At 35.0% G+C, this 26,285-nt stretch overlaps 3 protein-coding genes across 4 annotated transcripts; all 3 read right to left on the bottom strand.

Moving 5' to 3' along the window:
- Nucleotides 1–73: 73 nt before the first annotated feature.
- On the bottom strand, nt 74–6,827 carry LOC143450616 (nose resistant to fluoxetine protein 6-like). 2 transcript variants are annotated; one of them, XM_076951232.1, is made up of 13 exons: nt 6,551–6,827; nt 6,321–6,466; nt 5,960–6,138; nt 5,690–5,844; nt 5,353–5,520; nt 4,756–4,945; nt 3,853–4,027; nt 3,611–3,690; nt 2,706–2,828; nt 2,324–2,513; nt 1,793–1,982; nt 1,272–1,430; nt 74–1,021 (listed from the first exon to the last, which is right to left on the bottom strand). In XM_076951232.1, exons 1-13 carry the CDS (start codon nt 6,825–6,827, stop codon nt 852–854), a joined length of 2,202 nt encoding a protein of 733 aa, XP_076807347.1. In that variant the 3' UTR covers nt 74–851. The 2 variants fall into 2 exon arrangements, with proteins under 2 accessions (XP_076807347.1, XP_076807348.1); XM_076951233.1 differs by having other exon boundaries at nt 5,702–5,844.
- A 1,219-nt stretch (nt 6,828–8,046) lies between these two features.
- Nucleotides 8,047–14,538, bottom strand: LOC143450612 (nose resistant to fluoxetine protein 6-like). The gene is made up of 13 exons (XM_076951229.1): nt 13,523–14,538; nt 13,144–13,289; nt 12,872–13,044; nt 12,617–12,765; nt 12,298–12,465; nt 10,995–11,184; nt 10,558–10,735; nt 10,265–10,344; nt 9,931–10,053; nt 9,252–9,456; nt 8,772–8,961; nt 8,407–8,565; nt 8,047–8,224 (listed from the first exon to the last, which is right to left on the bottom strand). Exons 1-13 carry the CDS (start codon nt 13,797–13,799, stop codon nt 8,049–8,051), a joined length of 2,214 nt encoding a protein of 737 aa, XP_076807344.1. The 5' UTR covers nt 13,800–14,538; the 3' UTR covers nt 8,047–8,048.
- A 149-nt stretch (nt 14,539–14,687) lies between these two features.
- LOC143450613 (nose resistant to fluoxetine protein 6-like) lies at nt 14,688–24,536 on the bottom strand. Its single transcript, XM_076951230.1, has 13 exons — nt 23,534–24,536; nt 22,418–22,563; nt 22,083–22,255; nt 21,517–21,665; nt 21,134–21,301; nt 19,598–19,787; nt 19,236–19,413; nt 18,942–19,021; nt 18,654–18,776; nt 17,801–18,005; nt 17,366–17,555; nt 17,074–17,232; nt 14,688–16,479 (listed from the first exon to the last, which is right to left on the bottom strand). Exons 1-13 carry the CDS (start codon nt 23,805–23,807, stop codon nt 16,304–16,306), a joined length of 2,211 nt encoding a protein of 736 aa, XP_076807345.1. The 5' UTR covers nt 23,808–24,536; the 3' UTR covers nt 14,688–16,303.
- Between the last annotated feature and the right edge of the window lie 1,749 nt (nt 24,537–26,285).

Genomic DNA, 26,285 nt, shown 5'->3' with positions numbered 1-26,285 from the left:
ATGTCACACAACAAAAAACAGTCTGTTCTATGAACGTAACAACAGAAAAACATTAACATTTCTATACAGATATACAGATAATGGTGATTACAATTCTTACGACATATTGATAATTTTAACAACAAAAAGATGAAAAGAAAAATGAACTCATAACACAAACATTCAACAATATTTCAACCAGAAACAATCCTAAGAGCATCAAATTAAAAAACCTATAACACTTAACCATTTGAACTGGCAAGAAAAACAACTGCATATTAGAGTCAGAGAAGAGAATAAAAATACAAATGCAATTGGCAAGCCTGCTATGAAGAAACGCTTGAAACACTGAACATTCAATATGAAATATTGCATATTTTATACAAAATATTACTATTGCATACAAAAATATTGCGGGAAGTATCCTAAAACAAACATAATGTAAAACAGGCAGTGAAATGTGGCCGGTTACAGTTAGTAAGAACTTTAGAACAAGGTAAATCTTTGAAACTTCAGCGAACTATAAATAAGAAAATTTTTTACTCAAACTTGTGTAAAAACATGACGATGATTAATACCAACATTATTAAATTCAAGAATAACAACAGTTAAGCGATTGAAACTCTAAAAAGCTCAATCATTTTTAAGCCTAGTAAGCATGACTACAACTGAAATTATCATAGTTTATGATTGCTGCATCGTGTTAACTCAGAATATGATCAAATGAAAAAAGAATACACATTTACACAGTAGGGTAAACTCTTATCTCTACACAAGTCTACTTCCTCAGATGTACTAAGAGATGGCCATACCATATATATAGTTTAATGATTTATAATTTTCTGAAATCGTCTCTCATGTTTAAAAGTTCCTCAAGCATCTTTGTCATCTTCTTCTTTGTCCATCGTGTGAGCTTCATCCGGCAACTGGATCCGGACATGACGTTTTCCTTCCTCCTGCAACATCTTCATCAACTCTACCGTGGGATATTCTATCGCCATGGCAACAGCGTAGGCCAACATGTGGGTCAGGACAAGAGATGCTGGAAAAAAAAACAAGATAAAAATTTTGTAACAACTTCATTTTTTAAAAAAGTTGGGAGTGAACAGCAAGTGCTAAGAAAGCAGGAATAAAAATAAGCGACATCAGACGTTAAACTGAAACGTCCACGATCTTCACAGATGCAAACTGAATTTACAAACAATCATACTCTGCTTTATAAATCAGCAAATGTTTAATAAACTTAGACTTGTTGTCAGATACAGATCACAAAAATTTCACAAAATATGTACCTAAGAAAATCATGATCATGAAATATATGCTGAAGTGGAAGTGGGTTTCCGCCGTCGCCAAGAACCACCAGATCACCAGCGGATGCAGAAGATAGCAACAATAAGTCAACCTGCTCAGAGGAATAAATCCTTTCCAACTTAGAAAAGTATTGACGGGACCTGGGTAAGTAGAAGTATCAGGATCAGAAATTAATCAAACCAATAACACAAGAGCCATAATAGATGCAAACATTTTCAGTGAAGACGTTTTGAATAACAAATCATTCTCATGTTTTTGCTCTTAAGAATTTAATCTGGTCAACTGAACAAAAAATCTGGGCAAATCAGAACTTCCACTGACTCATAGATTGGGTGTAGTCACTACATTGAATAAAGGAAAAGTAAATGAAGAAAATAAAAAAAATAAACTGACAATACAAAAATAAACACATAAAACAACCCACTTATTCACAATCTGCATTTACTGAATTACGCATTAATCTTAAACAGTCAGGACAACACCAAATTTCCAGCCAACAAACCTCCATAACCACTGACACAAACGATGGTGACCCAAGCCATTCCCACGCACCACACAGGTCTCGACACAGCGTTGTAAAAAGCAGCCAAGTCAGTATTCAAGGCACCACCAGTGGATAGAGTAGGGTAGAGGCCATAGACAACACCACAACATGCACCTGCGGCTGTCAACCAACCTAATAACACCACCCACTGTAAAAAAAAGGTTCCAGTTTACAAACTCAAAGCGTAATTTTGCTGTGGAATGGAACTTGATTATTATCATTGATCATTGAAAGTTAAACCCACTTGGCATAAAAACCGCTGCAAACTCAAATTAAGCTGCATTACGTCATTGCCCAATTAGCATAAAATTTTTACGTTTATTCTTCTTAAAAATGGCAAAAATGCTCTTCAACAAAACAACATGACAGTTTAGAACCAAGTTTTATTTAGCAGTTGATTGTAGTGTGGCATGATTGTAGTGTGGCATAGAAGCAGTTGATTGTATAGTGGCAGCAAAATAATACTTGGTTTCTCTACAATTACGATACCTTTGACATGTGGATTTTGTTGTTATTTGAATATAGAATATATCCAGTGATCATGCCAACAATATATGCTCCAATCCTACACCATGGCTTCTGGTACAAATCAGCCATATATGGGCTGTATTGGTCAGACGCTTCAGCCTGTAGCAAGCCATCTGAAGCATTTGTGCCGTGTGAAATCATTAATGCTAAGCTGAAATGATTTAAAAGTTAGAACAAGGTTGAGGAATATTTAGAGCGCCGCTACCCACTTAATTTTAAGTTTCACTACTTTATTATTCCCATGTACTACAACATAGGGATTTGCAATATGATGTAAACGTATCTTTCACAATTAAAAATATTTGCCAATTAACTTATCTATACTGCATGTAAACTTCATTACTGAGCTAACTGTCCGTATGTAACCGCCGGTGGTTGTTGGTTGGTGTACTTCGAGAACGACCCCGTGACAGACATGCTGGCTATCAGGACAAAATTAAGAATTCCCAAACCCAGTGCTTTCGACCTGCAAGTTGACAACATATGGAGCCTGTTTTACTGAAGTGACTTATAAAAATACTTTAACTAAGTTTACATTCTATTATCTAAATATCTGTGCTAAGATACTAAAACGAGTAACAGTTGTCTATGTAGGGCATACGTGTCAAATTCCCATCCAGCTTTACAATAAAACTTGACCCGCGTAGTTATTTCAATATTTCATACATTGAACTATTTCCGGCCCGCGAGATCATTGTACAGTATAACTTACTTTTTTCAAGCAAGAAACAAGATTATAACAAATCGCACAATAGAGTAGCACAGCAGTTGCCCCATCATACGATAGAATAAATAGATTTATTCTAACGCTTGCAATCTGGGCTGCTTTTTTCTTTATTGCTTGTTAATTCTTTAATGCTTAATTGCAAGGAGATGAATGAAACATAATGACGTGAGAGTAGAATAAATAATCAAAAATAGCCGAGTCAAAAATCATCAAAAATTTGGTGTTGTTTCGCGGTCTGTTTGAATTCATGTACTCGTGTCACGAAACGTTCAATCAAGTTTTATCCTTACGACCCGCAGCGTTAAATGAGTTTTGAGTTTTGGCCCTTGTTGCGATTGAGTTTGACACCTCTGATGTAGGGGAATATAAGTTCTGATAAACGATCTTTACAAGATGCAAAAATCCTCTATCCATTTCAACAAACTATTGTATCATAGCAAACTAATTGTCTAATGAGAATCCTGTTAGAGCATAATCTGTAAAACTGCCGCTGCCAAAATATTTCAAACAAACGAGCTCACCTGTATAAGACAAAAAGGAAAAGTGGAACAAAAAGATAGAACTGAGTGTCGTTGGCAAGATACCATCCCCAAGAAAAGCACTAAAAAACAAACATTCTTTATCACTGACGAACTTACATAGACGCATACAAAGGATATCAGCATTAATAGGAAAAAACGTTTGTCGAAACTACAACACCTTTAAATTGCAACAAAAAAAAAAAAAAGTTTTGAAATTTTTGAATGATGTATAACGAACGAACTTGATCTTCTGATTTTTCGGGATAAAGGTTGTTTATATAAAGAAGGTTGGTCCACCAATATTTACTACAAGGCTGCTGATGCGATCGGAAATTAGTGTCCCAGTATGGTCCATCTCCCATCTTCCTATACAGCGTGACCATCATGAACATGACGAATGCATATGGAGGTGTTAACCTGTAAAAGAACATTGAACAAAGTGCATTGAGTTTTGCTTAAAAAAACAGATTTTATATAAAACTATTTTCAGAAAAGTTAAAAAATTTTAGTTAAAAATGCTTAGAATGGGTCAAAAAACAAGATTTCTCTGATTTCGTTAGCTTTTTACGTAGGACTTTAAAAAGTCTGTTTGAACCAATCAAAGGGCAGTATGGTAGTGTTGTTTTAGCCTGGAAATTCCCCTGGCAGTTGGGATACATTTCAAAACTTCCAAAGTTGAGTGTAGAATTTAAATAAAAATTGACATAAAAAAAGAAAAAAATGTGTGTTTTTAGGCTCAAAGACCACTTTTAATTTGAACTGACGTAACTGGAGTTAAAATATGTGATTTTTGCCATATTCTTGTTCCGGTATGATGTAGTCTCAGGCAAAATTTTATCAAACCTCATGGGAGGATTTTCAAGTGATTGCATATTTGGTAATTTACTAAATTAAGAAATTAGCTGAAAAGTTAGACTTTCAAACACATATGTCTCCTCAATACAAGCAATGTTTTCCTGTTCAATATAAAATATTGAAATGCTCAAAGATTTACAAAAGGCTTTAACAAAAGAAGGCCAGTGATACTAAATCTTGTCAGCCAGATCATTTTCAACACTTCGACTGTAACCACTAAATTAGCAAGATTGATCAGTGTTCAGCCACAATGCAACAGCGTCGCGATTGTAATTGACTAGGCTGCATACCTGATATAGCGATACAGGTACATCAGCGGCACATTAATCCTTCCTCCATTCCTCTTAAGGGTTCTCATACCCAGGTAGGCAACCAGCAAGCCACTCAGGTAAAAGAACGTGTCAACTGAGTAATAGCCATTTCCAATAGTCTGAAACGACCAGCTGTTGAGGAAGTAGTTTGCAACAAACGTAGGGTTATCTGAAAACACATTTCAAACTTGTCAATATGAAATATACTTGATGCTTACACAAATCTATAACTATGAAGCTATAGAATTTGTCTGTATTCAAAAAAGTTTTTTGTTTTCAACTAAAATCCCTGACAACGAAGTAAAACTTAAACTGGCTGAAATAAGTCAAACTCGTATTCCAACCATACAACTAATACTTATGCCATCATACCAAGTTACGCTACAACAACACGCAATGTCTATTACACAATACACATGCCTGTGAGACCAGTAGCTTATAAGCGGTTTACGTTGTAAGTAATTTAACTTGTTTCAGAGGATTTAACTCGCAAAAAGCAGTGCAAGTCATCACTAAAGATGAAACTTCAAAATAAATGTTACACAATTTAAAAAATACAAAATTTTATTAACTCACCACTGTAAGCAATTGGAAATAACTGGCAGTGTCCTAGAATGACCCAGGACATGCTGAGGAACCTCATCCCATGCAGGCAGGTTATATCGGTCGGTCGCTGAGTCGTGTCGAGGAGTTTCTTGGTGTTCTTTATGATTGAGAACGATGTTAAAATGCGATGAATTTTTTCTGTATCAATAAGCAAGAATTTTCACAAGAAACGTTGGTGAAAATAAACAAAAGTTTTCCGGGAAAAATAAAAAAATTTGTAACCACATAAAACATGTTTTGAAGATTTTAACCATCGCCATCGCCAACAAAATAGATTTGACTCGAGAAATTTTCAACTTTAGGTCACCTCTGTCCTGACCTTGTTGAGATTTTGATTGATGCTGTGAATGGAGAAGATGAAACTGATCAAAACTTTCTGTCAACTCTTCTGTCTCCTTGCTCCAGATATAATCCAGCAATGTTGATGCAGCAACCAGTGTTAATATAAGACAGAATACAACCCTGTAATGTGTCATACATGTTGTATATTAATTAATGAGTGTGCAGCACTTTACATAAATTACATTCTGCATCAAAATTAGTTTTTAAAAACTCAACAGCTCACAGATAAACTCACAAAGCTGCAATGTCTTTAGCTTCCCACTCTGGGACACGGTCAGGACAAGCTCCAAAGATTGGAAAAGAAAGATTCTTAAAAGTGTTGTTCAGCATGAAGGTCACGTCTTCGGTTGAACAAGTATCAGGAAAGCAGCCTCCCATCGAGATACCTTGATACCCCAAATAATCAAGTGGATCCTGGTGTCAGATAAGAGTGAAAAGTTTTTACTGGATAAGTATTTTTGTGTTCACCATTAAGAGTGAAGACTTTAGCTTATTGAAAAGCAATCTAGGCAGCTGGCACAGTGAATTGTTACGGTATATAACAGAACATAGACTATATGAATGGAAATGAAAGTTATATATGTAATGGATCTTACTATGGTTGGTGGAATGTCGAAAACAATTTCACAAAATTGTCCCTTAAATGGAACTTCCTGAACATTTTTGCATTCATATTGCCGCCCAGACCAAACAACATTTCCTTCGAGGATTCCAGCTGCAGGTTTTGCCCAAGAATCAAGCACTGCACAGAAATTTTTTGGAAAATTAGAAGTCTGTTGACAAAACAACAAATAGAGCAGCCGTTAATGATTATAGAAAAATTTACCTTCCAAAGTGTAATGTTTAAATGATTGAAGATCTTTTACAAACTGTCGTATTGATTTGCTGCAGTTAATTCCAACAACATCCAGATTATCAACGCTTAATACTTTCAAGGCAACGTCAGTGGCAAGTTTTGTTTCATGTTGGCCATTATGAGCAACGATAATTTTTTCAACTGCATTTCTCACAACATCAGATGGATGAACTGGGGTCAAAGGTTGTGACAATGCAAATGTCAAACAAGCAGCAAGCAGCAAACTTACAAGCAAGATGTTAGACATCTTCTGACAAAAACTACCTCAATGATTTTGCAGCTATGTCTTGCTGAAATTTAAGTAAGTGATTAAAAATGGCGACTTAAGCACAGTCAAGTTTGATCATGGTAAGATTAGGCAGGAAATTTGCATAACATAAAGATCAAAATTTAATAAAAATTTCCCTGATATCAGCACAAACTCACTCAGAATAAAATTCATTTGCATATGATACACGTCATAATTAACTTGTCTCTACATAATAACTAACAGCATTTAAGTACATAAGTAATTTATACAAGTGCACAACATTTTTATAAATCGTTTAACTCAATTGTATCAGTTCTATGAGTAGTCTCAATTTTACTTAAATATAAATAAACATCAACTACATAACTAGTAGGTTTTCAATAAAACGCACACTAAATACCGTAAGACAGTGGGTAGTTTAAAGTCTGATTCACTTATAATTTAGAAAACAAGCAACAAACAACAAATCTGAAGAAACTGGTTCGGTAGAGTTTTAGAAAATTTTATACAGTCATATTATTGCACAAAAAGTTTAATAAAAAAGTGTGCATTAGGGATGTGTCAAATTTGAAAACGATCCAAATTTGTCAAGAGTAACGAAAATTTATATTCTAGCAATTCGTGATAATATTCGGATTCATGGTCGATTCGGCAGCACATCCCTAAAGTACACAGATACGACAAAATTGATCGAAAAAATAAACAAATCAAAACGAGACAGGATTGAACTGAATGGGAGGTAGATTAAGCAAAGCTTTACCAACACATACTAAATAGTGGCCACGCAATTTAATCAAATTCACAGGTTGCAGCGAACAACTCATCGCTACTTTGATACAAAGTAATCTTAATTTCATTAAAGAACTGTTCAAAAATCACTCATACAACCCTATTTTTACTGGAACAAAAATAAATATAAAGAAGATGATAATCTTAGCACCAAGACAATATGGTTAATGACTAAAACCCAATTGCGTTTCATTTTTTGCACAAGTGTATCCGTGAAAATGAGGTAATGGGAGATGTATGAAAAGGGCGTTATGGCAAAAATATTCGACAAATTAACATAACTCACGAACAGAATTAATAAAGAATCGTTGTTGTAAGAGCATAAACGTTACATAAATTAACATACATCTAACTAAATAAATTGTAAGTGCAAGCTCAAAGCATGAAAATAATAAATCAGAAAAGCAAACACACAACGACAAGATCCTTTTAAGCATCGTGCTCTTCTCCAAACTGCCTCAGGTTGGTGTCAAACTTCAGTGTAGTTTGCAACTGGGCACTAACTGTGTGCTTTCCTCCTTGGAGGATCTTCATGAGTTCAACAACGGGAAACTCGATCAACATCGCAACAAAGTAGGCGAGTAAGTTGGCCAGAACTAAGGTAGCTGGGAATATAAACAACATAACACAGTGAGAGGTTGAAAGCTAAATAGAACAGAAGTTCTGGGAAAAAACCAAAGCGTAATAGGTTTAAGTAAACTCAGACGATCAAGATAAAGAATTAATCAATATGCTGTAAAAGCTAAAATACTGAATGGGCGTTAAAAAATTTTCAGTGAAGGCTCACTCAAAAATATTGAAATTATCGTTGAAATGCTGTAGTGCAAGAGAGTCTCTCTGCTGACAACCAACCACCTCACCACAAGTGGATGGATCAAGTAAGCACAGTAGGTGAGTCGACTCAACGGAATAAAACCTTTCCAACTCAAGAACTTATTGATGGGGCCTGAAAACAACAATTTGATCAGTCAATCACAATCAAGCAATAATATGATTAACGAAGCCAGCAAAGTACCAGGAAAAACTATAACATGCAGTCCTCGAGTTAAATTAAAATCTTCATTTGGCCTTGAGAGCGATTTGGGTTTCAAACTCCTGGTATAAGTAATACAACACTTACTTATATTCAGGTAACTAATTAAACAAACACACCTCCATAACCACTAACACATGCGACGGTGACCCATGCAAGACCCACGGCCCACATTGGCCTGGACATGGCGTTATAGAAAGCGGCCGTGTTGTTGTCCAAAACATGTCCAGTGATGAAGGTGGGATATAAACAGTAGATTATTGACGAGCACGTTCCGGCCGCCAGTAACCAACCAAGAACAACTGCGAGCTGGGAAACAAAAAAACATTTATTCATCCACATTAGCTGAATTATAAAGTTAGAAAACTACCAGTATATTGAGACAGTTCATGTCATCACGTGTAGGTGCTTTCAGAACGATCGCAAAAACATGTTTTATGCGACAAGTTTTGAGACTAAACAAGGGGACATGCATGACCAAATTCATCACAATTTTGACATTATAAACAATGCACAGAAATGTTGATGAAAATGCAAGTATACAAGAAGTACAATAACTATTAAAACAGTCGTGTATGTAACATCAGCGTTCAACCAACCTTGGGCATCTTCACTTTATTGTTGTTATAGTGGAGAATAAACCCAGTGATCATTCCAACAATGTAAGCTCCTATCCTACACCATGGCTTGGTGTAAATATCAGACATGTATGGACTGTATTGGGGAGGATCGGCCCCAACAAGGTCGGCTTGCATCACTTCTGATGTCTGGTTCAAGGCCGGTAAAGAGAGGGAAGTGAAAATTCTAAAAAAAGAGGATGCTGTTGCAAGATAACGTAGCCACGGACATCTATGCAGTATAAAAATATTAAAGTGAGGGGCAGGTTTAAAAACGAATTTAACTTAAATCAAATACGTGTCAGTATACGGAGAGGGAAGTGAAAACTCTAAAACAAAACAGGATTCTAAATTAAAACATGTGCATGTACACTACAGACTTTGTCATTGAAGCATCATGATCATGTAATCGCAGTGTGACAGTTTTATTTTAACTGTTCAGACAGATGTTTGATTCTCACAACATAGCAGGAGTAGCATAGAATATAGTCAGGAATGATAGAATTTTAATCTTCTCTAAACTTTTGAAGTTAAAAAATCAGGGTATGCGCATGTATGTTGTATAGTTTGACAGAGCAGTAAATTTTTTAAAGAGTCAGGTTCGATAAATCAATCAAGATTAAAAAAATGGGAAATATTGATGATTAAACGATAGTGTTACTTTGCAAAAACTCCAAGCGTGACAGGTTGCGGTTGTTGCTGGGTAATCGAGGAAAATACCCCAGTGATTGTGATACTTGCCGTCAGTACAATGGATAACAAGGCAACACCAAGCCCTGGAAATCTATGAGTAAGAAAATGAACACATAAAAAATAATTTCGCATACCAAAAAGACCTGTGACAATCATAATAATTATCACCGGTACATTGATTTTCCAATAGTTGTGAAAGAGTCATTACATATCGTACAACATATCCGTGAGCGCAATCTTAATTATGCCGTATGACAAAAAGTGATGACCCGAAAAAGTGAGGAAACACCACCACGACTTACTTGTATAATGCGAGCAGAAAAAACGGAGCCAGAATATAAAACTGAGTGTCATTGGCGAGATACCAGCTCCAGGGCAAGCACTAAAAAACATCAACTAATTTAATCATTAATTAGTAAAAATATCTATTTAGCAAATTAAAGACTTATTGAATAATTGAAATGTACGTTCATTACTAGAATAATCTTGAAAAGCAGCAAATACAGAACAAAACAGATTCATTATGTCAAACAAAATTAACAAAAATTACCACAAGCATTTTTATACAGTGTCATAGGTTAACGAAATTCCCTACCACTCCGTTTAAGCTATCGGAAGGATATAAGTTGTTTATGTACAGCAGGTTGGTCCACCAGTACTTGTCACATTGCGCTTGCAGAGGTTGGGCCAAGTCTGGCCACATTGGCCCGGTTCCAAACTTTGGCCACAAACTCACAGACATGAGAATAAGGAAAGCATATGGTGGGGTGAGTCTAAATCATGAGAGAATTAACAAGAAAACCATAATGTGAGAAATAATCTCATCTTGTAACTAAATATTTAAACATTTAAATAATATCTTAATAAGGAAAAGCTGTAAATTGTATTTTTCATAAAAATTAAATAACTTAAAATAAAACCTGACAATTATGGAAATACAAGACATCAATTGAGATCGAAAACAACAAACACCAGCCTTCTATATTTTATAAATCACAATAAAATGAAACAAGAAATAAACACAATTATCACCTGATATATCGGTGAACATACATTAGCGGGATATTAATCTTTCCGTTCCGTTTCTTTAATTCCCGCATCCCGAGATATACGACCAAAAGACCACTCAGAAAGAAGAAGGAGTCAACGGAGAGAGTCGCATTTCCTATCGCTTGAAACTCAAAGTGATTGATAAAATATTCACCGACAAATTTCATGTTATCTGAAAAACAAGGTTTTGCTTAGAGCTTATTTGTAAAATATAATTAGATCGACCAATATCAATTCTGACCTAACTGGGTACAGCCCTAAGGAAAAGTGCTTTGGAAATGTTCCATGAAATAAAATAAGCACTGCAGGTCAAAGGTCAATACGCATAACATTACGTCTAGAACAGCATAAGTGCAACCACGAGACACATAATTTGTTCCATATTTATACAATGCAACGTTTAAATATTTGCACTCTACAGAGTAAACAAGTAATTTACCATTAATGACACAAACTACTGGTATGAGTAGTGGCCATAAACATGTTATGTCTGACAGCACTCGAATGATTCATTGACTTATCTGACAGAAAACTGTGTCACATGATTGCTACACGTGAGGGAGCAAAGGTTGCTTGGTTGGTAACATTGTGTCGAGGACAATCAGCAAACACCAAGCATAATATTAAAACTTATTTGTACCTTGAACCTTTTTCAAACAGAAGAAAAAAGAGTGTTACAAAAACCAAACACTGGTTAACAAAGAACAAAAGCGCAACCGACACGTCGGTATTTGACAAGTGAAGGTCAAAACGAGCAATTGAAATTGCAAAATTAATTTTGATTAGAACCCAGAAACATACGAGGTACTACACATTTACTCATGTGATTATGCTCATGTGAAATTAGATGCGACGACATTTGCAAACAAAACTAAATAACAAAACACAAATTTTTAACTTAATGTCTATGCCTTTCTTCATCAAAGTATGAGTGAATGCACACAACTTTAATAAAATAACCCTGACAACATACTTCAGGTTAGATTTCTATGGCACGTTACCTTGTAACTTATATTCTTGTGTTGGCAAAACTACCTAACATTCCAGACTAAAAAAAGTAAAGAAACATTGCACATTGCAGCAAAATACAAGTTCACAATAATTAAGAAAAGCATGACAAGGCCGACCACTTGAAAGATTCACTTGAAGACTAAACACAAACATTTATGCCTTCACTATGCTGACAATTTCATTTTCTGAGCAAAGTTAAAGTGGTATTTACAAGAGACCTGGTCAAAACTTTTTTCTATCACCAGTCTACAAGTGACATTTTTTAAGTTTTTACCTGAATATTCGACAGAAATAAGAAATGAGTGTCCGATAATGACCCAAGACATGCTGATGAACCTCATCCCATGCAGGCAGGTTATATCGGTCGGTCGCTGAGTTGTGACCAGAAATCTTCGGGTGTTTTGAATGATGGAGAAGGATGTGAGAATCTGATGAATTTTCCCTTTGAAACATGAAAATTAAGCTTTTATCTAAACACTCTGAGCAATAAAAATAGACAAACCAGTTCATAGCCAGTCATAACCAATTTCAGTTCTTTATAATAAACACTTAAGAACTAATAGCTCAATGTTTAAAAACAAACAATGACATACCTCGTTTAAACTGTGGCCCTTCCTCAAAAGAATTGATTTGCAAAACAACTTTATCAGAAAACTCGGACTTAAACTTGGCGTTCATGTTAGATTTGAGGTCATACAAGGACGATGCAATGACAATTAAGAACAGCAATAACAAGATGATTCTGCAAAAAAAGATAATAACACTTGCCATTGAAAAGATTTTTATATATAAAGCCAGGCATGCAAGATGGCTTTATATGCCCTCTTATATTCTTAAATCAAACCTACATTCCCAGAATTTCTTTGGCGCCCCACTCAGTAAACTGAACAGGACAATCTACGATGCTGGTTTTGTTTTGAGCCAACGATTTGATCAAAGAAGAAATGTCTTCCTGAGAACAAGTGTCTGGGAAACATCCACCAACTGTGAGACCTGTCGGAAATCCGATGCCATAAGCAGCCTGGAACATAATAAAAATATGAGATCGATATGAGAGTGACAATGTCTTTGGATATTTATTGATACGTTATACACTAAAGTAGATTTTTCTAATACTTACAGGTGCTGGAGGTTTACCAACATACACTGAGCAGTATTTCCCCTTGAAATAATCATAATTTATGTTGGAACATTCGAAATAACGACCAAGCCATTTGACATTTCCATTCAAAATACCACTTTCAGGCTTGCCCCAAGCATCCAGTACTGAATAATATAAATACAGGACAATTAATAGAAATAGAACAAAGAACAACAAATTTTACGGTTAAACGGGACTTTCACTGGTATTTCTAAACCTTTTAGTGGGCCACCTGCATACGATATTTAAATTTGATGACTTTCTAAATCTAAAACATGCAAAAACTTTGCTTAGTCACACCATTTACATTAGAGTTTAGAAGACGATTAAATCATACTTGCATAATCTAACATTTTACCTTGTAAAGTGTATGATTCCTGGGGAAAATCTTTCTCATAGTTGTCGATAGAGTTATAACAGGACTTGCTTATTCCAGAAACATTATCTTTTATGCTGAAGAAATTAGACGGAAGATTCCGTATCATTTCCGCATCTTCTTGTGTCACACCTTTACCACTTGAGGCAGCAAAGTGCTGGATTACATGAAGTGGGTTGGCGTCTGTCAGCAACGAAGACATATCTTGCGAGTGGACGAGTGACAAAAACAGAGATACAACGATGAGTTTAAGGTTCATTGTTCTTTTGCGCCACTGCAGTGGCAGAATAGTTCCCAAAGAACATTAAGACAAAAAATTAATTCCTGATTAACTTATCTTCCTACAGAATGCATAGATGCCAATTAAAATTGGGATTATTTTTTATCAAAAAGTAGAAATTTACCAAGAAATATCTAAATTATCAAAAATAAAAGCGCCATCTAAGCCCATGTATATTAAGCTACAATGATTGAATTTCTTCAAAAATGACACCCTCATTTTTTTAGCAGCAAATCAGAAATATGAACAAATTTCTGAGCCTGATGGTTGGACGCTGGTTTGGTTTAAACAAATATTCTAAACTGGAACTAGTTCAACCATCTATCATGTGCAGCAGTGCCATGTATTTTTCCCCTTTTTTGATATTCACAAAAAAAAACTATTTAACATAAATAACCTAACAAGCTCAAAAGCCTGTACAAAACCAAACAATTTTGAGACAGATTCAAGACAAAACAGCAAATACAGTTTTAAACAATATCTGAAATGTCAGTAGATGAAAAACAGGTTAAAGACAAACTACAATCATGTATTTAATTGTGGAGTGAAACTTACATACTTGACATTTAGTCCCAGATTACAAAGTGGTGATTTTTGAAAACAAATTCTTTTAATCAATTTAAATATTCGGCAAATCACCATCAATGTGCAATCAATTAATTTCCATATAAAAGTCCTAGATTTTACATCAAGTTTTGCTTGATGTTGGCCATTATGAGCAACGATGATTTTTCCAACTGCGTTTCTCACAACATCGGATGGATGAACTGGGGTCAAAGGTTGTGACAACGCAAATGCAGAATAATTAGCAAGTAACAGACTTAGAAGCAAATATTAGACATTTTCTAAGAGAATGATGCCTGATGATCTGAAATTGAAAAAGTTGATTGTAAGTGGCGATGTCAACACTATATTTGATTTCAATAAATCACAAGTTCTATTATGTAAGTGCGATATGAACAGCTAATACCAACTTTAAAATCCTTCTAAAAGGTAGTTTAAATACAAAATAAATGAACTTATGAAATTCATCATAAATACCATCTCACTGTATGTGGCATATAAGCATTTAAAAAAAGATACAGTTTGATATGAAACAACTCAATGCATCATCATCATCAAAATGCAATTTCTCCAAAAGTACAACATGCAAAATCTGAGTTAACTTTAGGATAAGAAGCATAAATTTGTTTTGTTTCAAAATTTCCAAGACTTGAACTGAAGCATTTTAGCACAACCCAGGATTTTTAAAGAAACTGGAGTTAAAAACAGAAACTACCAAAGCAGGGTCATTGAGAAAAAATACCACAAGTTACAGAAATTAAAGTCTGGATATTAAAACAATATTAGCAATACAATGCTTCTCTGCACAAATTTTATCATTTATTTGCATTAGAATTAAAATGTAATTTGCATTCTATGTGGAAAAGAAGAAAGTTTACTCAATGATTTTGATGTTAGTTTAAACAAGAAGATAACAACAGTCATTGTAACAACTACTACTGCGATTTAAACTAGATCATGGTAATCAAAGGTTTTAATTTGCTAGGATCTAAAGAAATAGCCATTCAACAATAGTAATGGAATTTTGCTAGAACTTGTACATTGGTGCTAATAAAGCCCCATGTATTCATAATGTTCTACACACAATTGTCTAAATCAAAGGTTGCAGATAAACACAGAAAAATACAAAATTGGTTGCAGTAATGCAGAAAGTCAAGTAAAAACATTGAAATTTTCTACGAATATACTCGCGCATTACCTAGATCAGTAACATACTAAATTGCACATAAGTGATGGGATTGATCTAAATAAGGGCTATGGAATCACAGATAAAGTGAGCAATTAAATAAAAACAGATAAATGCAATGCAAAGTGCAATGTACAACTCAAGGCAACATGAACACTCAGCAAAAAGATTTGATTAAAAAAAAAATTAATGCTGAAGGTTGATTGATTCTGGAAATGTAAACTACACAGCTGAAAACAACAGTGCTAGACACCAACATTCAAGTATTTCAAACTTCAAATTAAGCTCAATTATTTCAATTGTCAAAGACCAGGAAAGTCATAAAAAACTTTTCGTCGAATCAAGCCTAAAGCAACATGACACTTTTTGCATATCTCACAATGAGCTCCGTATAACTGATTTACTGAAGCAGCAACTAGATGAGTAAAAGACCTAAAACATGAATCACTAAACGCAACAGCCCTCAAAAAGATATCCAATGATATACAATATGACTAATTTTCGTGAGTTGGGCGCAATATTCTCCACAGAAACAGTATGAAGCAAACATTGTGATGCAGATTACTAATGAGGTAGAAAATTTAAAACCAAAAGTGAATGGTAACAAAAAAAAAATTGACACAGAATTAAAGGTGAGGGAACAATATAAAGAAATTAAACAAGCGCTAAATTACAGGCTTGTATGTGACGAGTAACGATAAAAGCTGATTGCAAAAAAAACAGAACAAGCGTTTTAAGCGTCATGTTCATCTCCGAATTGAACTGAAGTATTGTCGAATTTCATCGCTGTTGGAAACTGGGTGTTGGCTGTAGCCTCTTTGTTCTGGAGGGTCTTCATGAGCTCAACAACGGGAAACTCAATCAACATCGCAACGAAGTAGGCGAGCAGGTTGGCCAGAACTAAGGTTGCTGCGAATATAAATATAGGACAGTGAGAGGTTGAAATATTAACATTACCAAGTTTCTGCAAAGACACCAAAACGTAATAGGTTAAGTAAACTCGGACAATCAAGAAAAAAAATAAGATGCTGCAGGACAAATTGCAAGAGGCTAAAACACTGAACATTAACATATGATTGCAGGATATTGGTATGAGCACCCCTTCTACACAAACAAAGTAGCAAGCTGACCCAAACATGAACAGAGAAACAAATGCAAAAAAATATTTAATCACGATGACAGGGTTGTGGTTAAAACGCTTGACAGAGTTTCAAACCCAAGGTCAAAGAAAGCTCAGCTCAGTAAAATTTTCAAACTCAAACAAACTCAAACTAATCGTTTTTCTTTATAATGTTAATTTTACGAGCTTGTGGATAACCCAAAGTTTAGACGACATAGTCCTGATAATTATACGGTTTTGAGTTAATGAGCTTTGACTGTATTCTGAATAAACTTATCCACAAAAGCCAAAGATGTGGTTTGAGATGGTGATAAATGAAACAATGACGTGACTTCAAAGAAGAATCAGCCAAGACTAGGCCGTGTTAGATGCTGAGTACTCACTTAAAAATATTGAAATTGTCGTTGAAATGCTGTAGTGCAAGAGAGTCTCTCTGCTCACAACCAGCCACCATATGACAAGTGGATGGATCAAGTAAGCACAGTAGGTGAGTCGGCTCAACGGAATGAAACCTCTCCAACTCAGGAATTTATTGACGGGGCCTGAAAACAACATCAATTACGCAAACGGCATTCACTTTAACAGAGATGGAGCTTTTAACCCCAGCGCTACACAGATGAGACACATAAATACAGAAATGTAGGTACATCATTTAAATAAGTTGATTATTCATACCTCCATAACCACTAACACAAGCGACGGTGACCCATGCAAGACCCACGGCCCACATTGGCCTGGACATGGCGTTATAGAAAGCAGCCGTGTTGTTGTCCAAAACATGTCCGGTGATGAAGGTGGGATATAAACAGTAGATTATTGACGAGCACGTACCAGCCGCCAGTAACCAACCAAGAACAACTGCGAGCTGAGAAACAAAAAAACATTTATAGCATAAATGAATAGCAAATAAATTAAAGATTTTGAAAATGTTCTGACTTGATTTGAAAGTTCACATTTTAACGGAAGATAATTTCCTAAAAATCAGATATTGTTGTACATGCTAGAATTTATTTCGTGCAAAATTTTCTACAAAAATTATATAAATGTGGTGATTAAACCAGAAATTCTTAAAAAGTGCAAAAAATCTGAAAACATCAGCGTCCCACCAACCTTAGGCATCTTTACTTTATTGTTGTTATAGTGGAGAATAAACCCGGTGATCATTCCAACAATGTAAGCTCCTATCCTACACCACGGCTTGGTGTAAATATCAGACATGTATGGACTGTATTGTGGAGGATCAGCCCCAACAAGGTCGGCTTGCATCACTTCTGATGTCTGGTTCAAGGTCGGTAAAGAGAGGGAAGTGAAAATTCTAAAAAAAGAGGATGCTGTTGCAAGATAAAGTAGCCACGGACATCTACGCAGTATAAAAATATTAAAGTGAGGGGCAGGTTTAAAAACGAATTTAACTTAAATCAAATACGTGTCAGTATACGAAAGAAAGAATTGTTCAATGTCGTGAAATGATAAAGCAGTAATTGCTGAAAAGGTAATCAAAACGTTAATTAGGACAGTGATGACGGTAATTATGACTTCATAATGCAAAGTTAACATGCATGATGGCTAGCATTTACATTTGTGAACAAAATCGTATTAATAGAACGCTAGCTGTCACGTTTTGAATAGAATACTACTTACTAATACTAATGATACTAGACTAAACTACTATTACTTTGCAGACGGGTGATTAATTGCATATGATAAATATTTTAAGCACATAAAGCAGAGGAGCATTTGTGATTTTACGACAATTACTGATTCTGACTATACCAGGCTATACTATACCATACTGACTATACAACACGCACCAAGAATGAGGAGCTTAGTGAGCTATAGCTTAGCATCTAGTTTCATTTATTTCAAATTTTTATTTCGAATTTTAATTTTAATTCTAGTTTAAGTAAAGCTGTTGAGTTCAAAAATAACTTCACATAAAACACAAAAGCACCAAAAGTAATACTTTGCAAAAACTCCAATTGCGACAGGTTGTGGTTGTTGCTGGGTAATCGAGGAAAATACCCCAGTGATTGTGATACTCGCTGTCAGTACAATGGATAACAAGGCAACACCAAGTCCCGGAAATCTATGACAGAAAGATGGAGTCAGTGGTCTAAGGTTTGCCACGTTATGACAAAAGCAATTACAACAGAAATAAAGCAATTCATCGAAGTAATCAAAGTGCATAGACTGCCGAACATGTGACTGATTTCTATTACATCAAAGTGGGTAATAACCCATTGCCACCTACTTGTATAACGCCAGCAGAAAAATTGGGGCCAAAATGTAAAACTGAGTGTCGTTAGCAAGATACCAGCCCCAACCATAGCACTGGAAAACACATTAATTAGTAGTTATTAAGAGTGATTAATCTTATATCTATTATTGCAGTTTGTTACACATAGATATTGTATTGTAACATTTCGACACACTTGACCACATTTTATATTTTCTCTAATTAAATTGCCTCAAATTGCAAAGTATACAAATCGAAAAGGGAAATATAATCTAATTTAATCTTGGTTATAATAACAATGTTTCCTACTTCTCCATCCAAGCTACCAGCAGGATATAAGTTGTTTATGTACAGCAGGTTGGTCCACCAGTACTTGTCACATTGGGCTTGCAGAGAATGACCCAAAGCCGGCCACATTGGCCCGGTCCCAAACTTTGGCCACAGACTCACAGACATAAGAATAAGGAAAGCATATGGTGGGGTGAGTCTAAATCATGAGAGAATCAAAACAAATCCATAAATAAACAATTTTATGAAACGGTTATTTACGAAATATTTCTGACAAAATGTTTGTATAAAAAAAATATTTTAGAACAGCACACACAACATCTTCAGATGTCATAGAATAACATAATCACACAAATTAGACAAGTAATAAACACAACTATCACCTGATATATCGGTGAAGATACATTAGCGGGATATTAATCTTTCCGTTCCGTTTCTTTAATTCCCGCATCCCGAGATATACGACCAAAAGACCACTCAGAAAGAAGAAGGAGTCAACGGAGAGAGTCGCATTTCCTATTGCTTGAAACTCAAAGTGATTGATAAAATATTCACCGACAAATTTCATGTTATCTGAAAAACAAGGTTTTGCTTAGAGCATATTTAATATGTACCTTATTCAATGTGATTTAACGTTATAAATGGGCCCTAAAAATTAATGATATAGATTAGTGTATTAACTGATCAGTATTATTAACTGACCAGTATTGTTAATTAACCAGTATTATTAACTAACCAGTATTGTTAATTAACCAAGGCATTATTCACTAACCAGTATTGTTAACTAATCAGTATTATTAATTAGTACTGAATACAAATTACAGCTTTATTAAAAAATAAAACTTTGAGGCCTTTTATAAGGTATTATAAAACTTATACAAAGTTGTGTTTACAACCACAATGAGCAATTCGAGAACATCATGTACCAATATTTACAAAGCACACTGTTTAAATATTTGTTATGTCCCACTGCAAAGTGATAACAATATTTTTTCAACAATGACATCAAATAATGAATTTTATAACTGCTATTAAAACGCTATATTTAACGGCGCTAAACTGATTGGCATGAATGCTGTATATTGTCACATGACATTATGTAACTTTACGTTATGCAGCTAGAGCATGCAGGAAATTGTTTGAAGTGTTTAACGAGCTTCAGCGCACCTATTGTGAACAAAAAAGCACAAACTATTCTGACGCAATAACAATGCATTTAGGGTATCAACTTTAAAACTTTAAGATAAAATTGAAGGTTGACAAGGCAAACCACAAAACATTAGCTTCTACTCCAAGTGTAATCATATACTTTAGTTCTTCTTATTTTTTTTGCGTGGCTCAGCGGTTTTTGCCATTTAACAAAAAGGGCAATGTCTAAAAAAAGTCATTGAACATCAGAGTGTTGTAGCGTAATATACAAAGTATATGCTGCAACGCTTCTTTGTCACAAGCACATAAGCAGGCAGGCTTTAAATACGTATTCCAGTTGCACAAAGTCAATGCCCAAGTGCTTCTTTCATGACTTTAACAGTTGCATTAAATATACATGATATATACATCATTTCCAATCATGCAATTGTTAATTTTCCTAAGAGCTTAACTACAGGGTGACATCAATTATTAAAAGATAAACTGAAATAATTAGGTTTAACATCAGACCATATTATACTAATATGATGCGCTTGTGTTGAACTCGCAAATGGGTCAGCAAACAAAAACCCACTGTAGGTGGACAAGATCAAACAACAAGAAACATTTAGTGATACAATTTGCAATTATTTAAATTAATTTAAAAACAATGTCAAGCAGCGTACGCCACAAACACTGTCAGCCTAAACTACCGGAATAAGAAAGTTTAGAGCAAACTCAAACTTTTTCAAATTGCCAATCCACGAGTGAAATGCATTTCAAGTTTTTACCTGAAAATTGTACGGAGAAAAGAAAGGAGTGTCCAAGAATGACCCAGGACATGCTGAGGAACCTCATCCCATGCAGGCAGGTTATATCGGTCGGTCGCTGGGTCGTGATCAGAAATCTTCGGGTGTTTTGAATAACCGAGAAGGATGTGAGAATCTGATGAATTTTTCCTTTCAAACAAGTAATTTAAGAATTCAAATCGGATGAAGAAAAATAAAAAATCATATAAATTATGTCCAAATTAATTTATCCAACATCCTTTCACCACAAAACACGTGCGACTCAAATATATTCAATAAAGTTACCAGCTAAAATCACATTGAAATAATGGTTTCATGCAGGAATACAATTACCTTAACACTCAAAAAAACACTGTTGTATTTACCTTGCTTGAATTGTGGTCCAGCATCATAAGAACTGCTATTCAAGATGGCAGTGTCAGAGAATTCCGACTTTGAAGCGATATTTAAATTTGAAATGTAGTCATAAAATGTTGATGCCATCACAATCAAAAACAACAAGACGAAGATGACTCTGCAAAAAAGTTTAAATCTACAATTTGCAATCTAGTTTCATTTGAAATCAAGAGTGACCAATTTGCAGTTCCTGAAATGTTGAATACTGAAGCCTTTGTATCACGAACCGATTGTTGTGTTATAAATAGATTGTTTACATCTATAAAAGTAGGCATATGCTCAGGCCTCCTTGATTGATGGAGAAATTGATTGACAGGAACATACAATGCATGAGAGAGAGGAACAATGCATGAAATGCTATATACTTTGCTAAATCAAAACCAATATTTTTTCTTTCATTGAAAATTGTATTAACAATTTTTTTAAACTTATATAAGCTTCTTGTTCGCAAACCAGAAAATGAACACAAGACAAAAGAAGTTACTTTCAATACACTGTCACAAAAATAGTCAAGATTGGTAAAAATAAAACCTACATTCCAAGAATGTCTTTGGCGCCCCACTCTGTAAACTGAACAGGACAATCTACGATGCTGGTCTTGTTTTGAGCCAACGATTTGATCAAAGAAGAAATGTCTTCCTGAGAACAAGTGTCAGGGAAACATCCACCAATTGTGAGACCTGTTGGAAATCCGATGCCAAAAGCAGCCTAGAAAAACAACAAAAACAAATTAGGAAAAGAATTTGTCCAACAAACCAGCACAGCCTTATACTGAAACAGTGATTTTGTCAAAGTGTGTATAGGCCAAGTAGTTTTTCATTGTAAGTAAAATTAGTACATAATGATGATCCTGTGAGCAGCTATACTTACAGGTGCTGGAGCTTCACCAACATACACTGAGCAGTATTTCCCCTTGAAATGATCATAATTTATGTTGGAACATTCGAAATAACGACCGGGCCAGATGAGATTTCCATTCAAAATACCACTTTCAGGTTTTCCCCAAGCATCCAGTACTGGATAATATAAATAAAAATATTAATATCACCACACAAAGGGAAACTAATGACCACTTTCATAGCTATTTACACTTTCTTTGTATCATTTATGTTTGACTTATTGCAATTTCACACATTTAACTCTACACAATAGTGATAGCAAGCAACAAAGGACAAAACATGTGAAGCGAGGCATGTACACAAATGACACCTGTTCTAAATCATTCAGCATTAGCACATATTTCTGGCCCATTTTTTTATTGTCCTACTTCACGTGAGTATATAAATGTTTACAGAGCTGGATATTTGTTATGTAATTTCAGCTTTTTACATCGTCCCTCAATACATTTAAACAGATATAATGTCAATCTGGTTCTTACTAACCCTTAACAACAAACACTGCAAAATTTTTCAAACATTTCTGTTTAATGCAAAATGTTCAACGCTTGAGTTACAATTTTTTAACTCGTTATGTGTGCAACATTTTACGACGTCTGGACAACATTCCAAAAATGTTTAGTTTTATACATTTATTATGTTCTGTACTGCATTATATGCACCCAAACTAGTGAATGGTAGAATGTAAGAAATATGTCATCACATGTAATTGCATTGGTGAATTCAGTGAAAAAATGTCAAAAAAATGTCGTGAATATTCCATATTTGTTTTTTGCATGTAAATAATAATTAGCAACTAATTTTTTGACATATCTAACAAAGTAGCAAACAATAATTCTAGATAAAATGCCAACATTTTAAGCAAAATTGGGTAAGATCCATTAAAGTAATCAAAATTGGTAATTTATGCCAGTATTTTTCAGAAACCATGCTACACACCAAGTTGAAGACATCTGTGAGCATAATTTAACCAGCTGAATTTGCACTTTGAAAAATTGTTAAAAAACCTCACAGCATTCCCATGTTAAAGGAGGATGACCGCAAGATGACAACGTATAACTGCCAATTGTATTGTTCAAACTTTTCATACCTTGTAATGTGTAAGCTTGTGGAAAATCCTTTGCAAAGTTTTCAAGTGCTTCAAAACAAGAATCGTCAAATCCCAATTTGTAATTTCTCACACTGAAGAAATTGGTTGAAAGACTTCTCATGACTTCTACATCTTCTTGTGTCACACCTCTACCACTTGAGGCAGCAAAGTGCTTGATTACATGAAGAGGGTTGGCGACAGTCAGCAACGAAGACATATCTCGAGAGTGACCGAGTGAGAAAAATAGAGATATGATAAAAAGTTTAAATATCATCGTGCTTAAGCAAATCCAGTGTTGATCCTACGCTAACCTAAATGTTAAGAACGAACAAATGTATAAACCAAATTAAAAAATATTCAGGTTTGTGTGGATACAAATCAATAGGTTTTATAATTGCGCCAGTTCAAATTAAATCGTGAATCTGCTGACTTTATTTTTTTTATCAAAGTATATGGCAACCATTAATTACAATTATGCTTTAAGTCGCCATATCATAGATAAATGACAGAAATGAAACATTTTGCGTACCATGTATTAATTTACCAAACCAATAGCAAACATTTCACCATCTTTAAACTCAACCACTCAATCAGAAACTTCAGTGTTTCACTCTTGTTTTCATACTTACACGCAGGGCTGCAGAGTACGGCGATTTTCACCAGGAACTTGGGGCTGCAGAAGCGAAATGCTACAAGGTAAGGAAAGGGCATAGAACAGGGAAGAGAAGGGATAGGTAATGGTATAGCATACAGTAGGTATAGAAAAGGTGCGAAGATGTTTTAAAGAGATCGTTCTTCTCCCGCCGAAGAATGAGCATGTCGTTTTAGCTTACCAGTGTGCTGGTGTGCGAAACTGTTCCTGCCACTAAATTTCGGCTGTACTTCCGCCATACTGTGCAGTCGAGCTTATACGTGTATTACAAATAAACTGACCTAGTTATGCCTGCACGATTGAAATTCATGCGGTTAACGAACATGGTTGAAACGTATCTGCTCCTTCACAAGACTGACAAATGAGCAAAAGTGGAAGCTGTGGCATCTGCAGACTGGCCGGACTGTAGAGTATGGCAGTTTTTGGGGCATTTTGCCGAGATCTCTTGTGTGTAGAAGACAAGACGTTGACTAATTTTATAGTAGAAATTGGAGAAAAAAGTACTGTTTCTTTTTTTGGAAACAACGGTTTCTCCTGGTGCGCAATACTATTTCGAACAAAAATCTCTGTTGTACTCTTGCCATAGTCTGCAGTTTCACCTGCGCATAAGATATTCATCAACATTCACGCCAGAATTTTTTTTCTTTTCATGTCTATTTATAATAAATAAAGAATTGAGTCTTCACTGCACGAAACTGTCGTACTTTCCAGTCGGCGCAATGTTTCAAACAAAATTTGTCGGTAATGGGTCAGTTCGAAAACTACAGGGCTAAAAGTTGGTTAACTAGTTAAAAAAGGTTAACCAGTCTAAATAAAAACCAAAATAAGATGCCATGCCATAGACTTAGTCGCATTGGTGGATCATAACCTGAGACCGGAAAGCTCGGTCAGTAGGTAGACTAGCAGTCTATAGGGCTTGGGGTCTGGGCTATTGCCTATTGACCGTAACACTATGGTATCCATTCGGACAGTAAAGATCTATCTACCAAAATAGGTGAACACGATTTTTGTCACGTCAGCATATTGTAGTCATAACTAGGCTATTTTAACAGATCTAGCAAAACTACAAGCAAAGTAAAATTCCTTTCCATTTACAACTTCCGTTCCAGCTTGCACCAGCAATTAACCGACTTCGATTAAATTATGTAACTTGTGTGACTCAGCAATCTTTGCCAAGTTGCTTCGTGATCGACGAATTCTTTAATGAAAATCCAATCAACTATGGGGATTTCCCTGTCATGAGCATCCGTCAACATGCCGACAGCAAATACAGTATGTGGCAATTGTAACCTTCTGCATTCTAACACATCAAACTCTAATTCTAAACCTAATTCTAATTCTTACAATTGTCGGGTTTGAATTGTCGCAATAGGCCTACTACACCAAGTGACTACTGTTGAGTGAAAGAGAATGAAATAGAATTAACCGCAAAAGCAAAGAGTACCTTTCTGTATTGTTGTCATCCGGCCTTTGTATTATTAGAGATCTGGGTTGCAATATCAACTCTTACGATAAAGTGCTATACCTTTATTTGCAGACTATTGTATTTTTGAAAGAGATCTGCTAATTTTCTCAACGTTAAAGTTATTCATGTTTATTAACGTTAATGACCTACCTAGTTCAACTGCTGCCATAAGATCAAAGCATAGAAAAGAAATTGTATATGATTTAAATGGTTTATGTCAAGATTCGCTTAAAAGAAGTGATTTTCTTGGAAAAAGTAAGAAAATCACAAAGAATAAAATGATTGTAAGCTAAAGGTAACACACGATATCTCTGTCACTTCTTTGATTTTGTTTTCCTTAAAAATTTTCCTGTCATTGGTCAATGTTATAAGGCTGTAATCTCTAACATTAATATAAATGTACTGTACTATAGTAACTTATGCATACGCAACACGCTACAACATGGTACAGCGGTGCATACGCAACACGCTACAGCATACGCAACTTGCATTGGCTCAGGCCACCCCTTAGTATAGCATAACATTTTAGATTAATAATTTTCGTGAAATGCAGTAGACAGCGTTTTTCAAACAGTTTTGAGTTGCAAAATAAATAATATCGCTAATAAAATGTCAGTGAAGATAGTTTGAAAGTT

This window comes from Clavelina lepadiformis, chromosome 3 (genome assembly GCF_947623445.1).
Source record: "Clavelina lepadiformis chromosome 3, kaClaLepa1.1, whole genome shotgun sequence".
Lineage (NCBI taxonomy): Eukaryota > Metazoa > Chordata > Ascidiacea > Aplousobranchia > Clavelinidae > Clavelina > Clavelina lepadiformis.
The sequence above is the reverse complement of the archived record's forward strand: the minus strand, read 5'-3'. Positions and strand labels throughout refer to the sequence as shown.

What these genes read in the sequence shown, in the direction of transcription:
- LOC143450613 (XM_076951230.1), bottom strand. Translation starts at nt 23,807, where the DNA reads ATGATATTTAAACTTTTTATCATATCTCTATTTTTCTCACTCGGTCAC. An exon ending in TTTCTCCGTACAATTTTCAG is followed by an intron (nt 19,788 to 21,133) that starts GTAAAAACTTGA and finishes CTTGTTTTTCAG; the next exon opens with ATAACATGAAATTTGTCGGT. An exon ending in ATAAAGTAAAGATGCCTAAG is followed by an intron (nt 17,556 to 17,800) that starts GTTGGTGGGACG and finishes TTTGTTTCTCAG; the next exon opens with CTCGCAGTTGTTCTTGGTTG.
- LOC143450616 (XM_076951232.1), bottom strand. Translation starts at nt 6,827, where the DNA reads ATGTCTAACATCTTGCTTGTAAGTTTGCTGCTTGCTGCTTGTTTGACA. An exon ending in TAAACATTACACTTTGGAAG is followed by an intron (nt 6,467 to 6,550) that starts GTAAATTTTTCT and finishes ATTTCTGTGCAG; the next exon opens with TGCTTGATTCTTGGGCAAAA. An exon ending in TTCCTTTTTGTCTTATACAG is followed by an intron (nt 2,829 to 3,610) that starts GTGAGCTCGTTT and finishes GTCAACTTGCAG; the next exon opens with GTCGAAAGCACTGGGTTTGG.
- LOC143450612 (XM_076951229.1), bottom strand. Translation starts at nt 13,799, where the DNA reads ATGAACCTTAAACTCATCGTTGTATCTCTGTTTTTGTCACTCGTCCAC. An exon ending in AGGGCCACAGTTTAAACGAG is followed by an intron (nt 12,466 to 12,616) that starts GTATGTCATTGT and finishes CATGTTTCAAAG; the next exon opens with GGAAAATTCATCAGATTCTC. An exon ending in GATAATTTCAATATTTTTGA is followed by an intron (nt 8,225 to 8,406) that starts GTGAGCCTTCAC and finishes TTATATTCCCAG; the next exon opens with CTACCTTAGTTCTGGCCAAC.